This window comes from Schistocerca nitens, chromosome 2 (genome assembly GCF_023898315.1).
Source record: "Schistocerca nitens isolate TAMUIC-IGC-003100 chromosome 2, iqSchNite1.1, whole genome shotgun sequence".
In the NCBI taxonomy this organism is placed as follows: domain Eukaryota; kingdom Metazoa; phylum Arthropoda; class Insecta; order Orthoptera; family Acrididae; genus Schistocerca; species Schistocerca nitens.
The window spans coordinates 640,129,108-640,134,477 of NC_064615.1; the positions used below are offsets into that span (position 1 = coordinate 640,129,108).

The following is a 5,370-nucleotide window of genomic DNA, read 5'->3' on the forward strand; positions in this document are numbered from 1 at the left end:
AAAAGAAATCAATATCTAGAACTGCCATGTAGAACTAAATACTTCGCTCTTAAGAATTACCGATAGCTTGTCAAATACACTACTGGATGCTTTTAATCTGAGGTAGACCATTGAGACTATCGCAGCTAATCATTAGCTGCATCCTAAAGATTTTTTAGCATTGTTAATAGCTACGAAGAGGCATCTAACTAATGCTATGAGCATGATCCTCCCTGTCATACGCAAAATTTGTATTCCTCCTAAAAATTGACTGATATGCCACCATGATGGACAATGAATTGGCCCCAATTGTCATTGTTCTCTTAGCTGACTCAAAACATCTTTTGAACTTTACCATGTCTACAACTATCCAGTATTGCGAGCACCCCTCCATACCAATATTCATTACCACCTGCAGAAGTACTTTTTAGTTAGTCAGGACCAAAGACATTTCTTAGCTTTATCACAAGCCATTTTATTTGAATGTGAGCAAACAAAAAACTTGTTTGTCCTTTGAATATCGTATTTTGCGACAGCCATGTATACAGGTGAGAGAGATCTGTTCATGAACGTTCAACCCTGGAACTACTGTCCAAGGAACCTGAAAACACTCACTCAACCCTTCCTACAACGTTTTGCAGATGGTATCATCTACACCTTCAACTCAACAACTGACATGACCTTCAGGTGTAACAAGTCTCACTCCCCTTTTATCCAGAAGATACAATTTATTGTTCTTCTGGTAGATACAGAAAACTGTGAACTGTCAAGCGACTTTTCCATGTACCTCAAATATGCCAAGGCATCTTGTATGCTGAAGGGAGGTTATCCCTAACTCTTTTATATGGTATTCCATAACTATACTTACTTATTCCAGGCAATAAATTCATTCAACTCTAATTTAAGTGGAACAGAAAAACTGTCTAACAAGATAGTTTAAGCTATAGGTACTAGTGGTAATGACTGGAATTTAATTTATGCTTTCAATAGTATTGAGAAGTATCAACAAGCCAATCAGCATACTGTTACATTAAAACTTTCAGTTAGACTAACTACAAATTTGGCAATCATTTTGTTGTGTTTGATCACCTTTAGTTTCTGTGTACTAAAGTGCCCAGGGTCCGCCACACCTCCCAAGGTTCAACACATTACCACCAGTGACATTATACTTGACTTAGCATCTAAAGCGAATGAATTAAAACACTATTAGGAGTTATTGGGCAGATAATTGTTCTGATAAACCAACTAGTAGCTCATTTTCATAGGGGAGGGTGGTGCAAGGGAAGGAGGAAGTAGGCAAGGGATCAGTCACCCTCCAGTGTCAAATAAAATTGAATTTTTCTACTAGCTGGGCGATCATTGTTGCCATCAGCCACTGGGCTCCCACATCAGGCTTTTGCATTGCATATGAGTTGGTAGGCTGCAAAGACACTGACCATTACGAAGTAGGTATGTAACATGATATGAATAAAATTAAATTATATTCCATCTGATGCATATAATGCAATATTGTGAATGGTGCTTGATGAATTAACAAAACAATTAAAACCATTCTAATTAATGATATGTTTAATAGGCATTTTATCAAGTACACCTTGGCTCCATTGTACACTTCATGCATTCCCAGTGTTAGAAAAACACACTCTAGTTACTAAGAACATGTGTATATGAATAAGCCTTACTGTTTGAAAAGTGAATGATTTAATCATACATTAGCAATATTTTATAGTATAATTACCTGAGCCATTTAACTTTTAATTGTGTACAATTAGAAACTGTATAGCTAAACTGTGCATTTCGATCATTTAGAATTGTGTACGAATATGTTTCTCCATAGCAGTGCTATGACTGAACTGTTAGAAACGAAACAACTGAATGGAAACAAAACATCCGAACGAAGTTAAAGAGAAGTGCAACACTGAATGGTGATACTTCAAATAAGAGTTCTGGTTACACTTTTGAGTTCATGGAATGGAGGAAGGACATTCAAAAGATACTTATAAAAGAAAAATATATGTTCATAATCTGTGTAGTAATTTATGTATGTTAAAGTAGTACTCTGTATAAAATGTCTCTGTAAACAATAGATCAGAATATCTCTCTGCTTCGCAAGCAAATACAGACACTAAGTCACTTTGTATAACAAACTTCTTAGCCTGGTGCATGCATGCCATGACATAATTCTTATGTTGATACTTGGATGGGGGTTAAGTAATATAGCAGAATAGGACAGTATAAAATGCAGAGTACAGCTCCACACATGTTGTAGATTGTGACACTATCATGCGAAGTTTATATGAAGTTATATACTTGCAGAAGTTTAAATTTAACGTTGCTGTTTTACTGTATCTATGAAAACTAGTTGACTTACGTTTAAATTAACTCAATATTATTTATTTCCGTTCAATTTATGGAAGATTGAAATCTAAACAAAAAATACGTTAAACCAAATGTAACAGAGACTGACAGCATCCTCTGTAGAATTAATATATAAGACAGTAACAGTAACAACTATAGAGACCATTCTAAAACCACCACATTCATATTAGGACCAAACGTTATGCTACAATTGTAAAGCAATCAAAAGTAATAATTAAAGTCATATTATTGGTGTATACTTCATGAAATTTCATTATTAAAACCGAAATATTACAACATAATATTTATATGGAAGATGTAGCCAAGATTTGTAAGCTAAATCCACTAGTTTTATGAAAACATATAAATTCAATTGTAGATTCAATTATGTTCAGTTTAAATAATACATAAAGTGCTCATGTAATTGTTGTCTGTTATAAAAGAACCGTTGGCTGTAGCTGCAGCACTCAGTCTTAAAACGGTTTTGTGAGCACTAAACCAATATGAGTTTTATCTTTGTTCTGATGCAACAAACATATATAAAAATTGTTTTCTGTGTTTCAGCTACATTATTCAGTGGTGAATACATTGTAAAGTGCCTGTCATTGTGTAAATTGAATTTTGAAGATATTTTAAACGGAGGAATTATAATAAAACTGTGTTAGACACCTCAACATCCCTTCCACAATGAGAAAATTAAGTAACAGAAGTGTAGTCACTACAGCTGGTTACATTTTAATAGGGTACTAAGTTTTTCCATTTTGTGAAATGCACAATTTTACATTTTTGAACATTTGCAGCAAACTGTCAATGTCTGCACCACTTTGAAATCTTATCAAGATCTGACAGAATATTTGTGTAGCATTTCTCAGACATTACTTCACTATAGATAACTGCATCATTTGCAAAAAGCTTGACATTACTATTAACATTGCCTGCAAGGTCATTAGTATTCAACATGAACAGCAACAGTCTCAACACACTTCCCTGGGGCAGTGTCTAAATTGCATCTACTTCTGTAAATGACGCTCCCTGCAAATTGTCCTCCCTACAAAAAATCATCAACTCAATCACAAATATTGGTTGGTACCACACATGATTATTTTATTGATAGTAAGTGTAGATGTGGTGGTGAGTCAAATGTTTCTCGTAAATCAAGAAATACTGCACCTCCTTAACTATTTTGATACATGGCTTTCAGGATGTTTTGAACTGTTTCTCAAATGAACAATGATTTCGGAATGCATGCTGGTTGGCATGGAGGAGGTCATTCTGTTCGACATATTCCTTACGTTTGGGCTCAGATTAGATTCTAAGATTCTACAACAAATCTATGCTAAGGATATTGGATGGTAATTTTGAAGATCACTTCTGTTACCCTTCTTGTAGGTGGAAGTGACCTGTGATTTATTCCAACCTCTGCCCTAGTTTTTTGTTTGAGGAATCAGCGGCGCATTACAGTTAAACAATGCGCTAACTCAGGCACAAATTCAATATAAAATATGACTGGGATTACATCGGTCTTTGGAGCCTTGTTTGGTTTAACAATTTCAACTGTTTCTTAACCCTTTCCAGCCTAGTGATGCCATATGGCATCATCATATTTAACTTTTTCCCAAGGCCAAACTATTTGTCCAAAGATTATAAACAAGTGTGCAGGGCTTTCTAAAGTTCATTGTTCTTACGTTGGCTACCGTGAATTCGCTAAAACAGAGAGCACCAGGCTAGTTACAGAATGTACTGGACAGAGGCTACAAGATTTTTTCCAATAGCTGACTCAATGCCTAGAAATAGGTTTGATAAGCTAAGAAATTATTTACATGTGAATGACAACACTAAAATGAAACAAAGAGAGCACCCTGATTATGACAAGCTGTTCAAGGTGAGACCATTTGTTGACAAAATCAAACAAGGCTTTTCAATTATTGAACCTGAGGAATATCATTCAGTGGATGAATTAATCATTCCTATCAAAGGTCATTCATCCCTGAAACAGTATGTAAAAAGCAAACCACACAAGTTGGGTATAAAAGTTTCTGCCCGTGCTGGTTCTAGTGGAATTGTGTACGATTTTGAAATATACCGAGGGAAAGGAACTGTACATAATGATACTGGTCTGGGTATAAGTGGTGATATTGTGATAAGGCTTGTGGAAGGACTGCCAAAATATAAAATTTTTTAAGTGTTTAAAGACAATTGGTTCACCTCTTACAATCTTATTTCTGCCCTGAAAAACTATGGCATTTTGGCTGTTGGAACTGTTAGACCCACAAGACTTAAAGGTTGCAATCTAAAAGCAGACAGCGAGCTGAAAAAGCGGGGACGAGGATCATACGATTATCGAACTGAAACAGAAAGGAACACCATAGCGCTGAAGTGGTATGATAACAAGTCTGTCGTTCTTGCATCATATACAAAGTAGTAAGTCCAGTAGAACCAGTGAAACGTGGTCAGTGGGAGAACGAAAATATATTGATGTTCCAAGGCCAGACATTGTTAGAGAATATAACCGTTCGATGGGAGGGGTTGATCTGCATGACATGCTGGTTGCTTTGTATAGGAGTAATATTGGTGTGAAAAGATTTTATCTAAGGATCGTATTCCACCTCCTTGACAGTGTGTTGTAAATGCGTGGCTCCTATACCGCCAACATTGCAGACAAAGAGAAATTACCAAACACATGTCTCTGTTTATTTTTCGGTCTGATGTAGCTCATGGACTACTAAAAGCAGGAGACATTTTGGTAAGAAGACGAGGACGGCCATCAGATGACAGTCTATCGCCTACAGTTGTGTAGAAACGAGCCCCATTGGTTCCCAGCCCAGTTGATGATGTAAGGTATGACAACATTGGACACTTGCCACACATATAGAAAACAAACAGAGATGTAAATTGTGCATTACAGCATATTCTCGAACGAAATGCATCAAATGTAATAAACCTCTTTGCTTTACCAAAGACAGGAACTGTTTCTTAAATTTTCATGTAAACTAACAATCATGCTGTAAAACACCATAAAATTGTCCTGAAATG

General features: G+C 35.9%; 1 protein-coding gene across 1 annotated transcript; it reads left to right on the forward strand.

Annotated features, from left to right (window-relative positions):
• Nucleotides 1-4,072: 4,072 nt before the first annotated feature.
• Nucleotides 4,073-4,964, forward strand: LOC126235221 (piggyBac transposable element-derived protein 3-like). The gene is made up of 3 exons (XM_049943952.1): nt 4,073-4,466; nt 4,521-4,716; nt 4,760-4,964. Exons 1-3 carry the CDS (start codon nt 4,073-4,075, stop codon nt 4,962-4,964), a joined length of 795 nt encoding a protein of 264 aa, XP_049799909.1.
• Nucleotides 4,965-5,370: the final 406 nt, after the last annotated feature.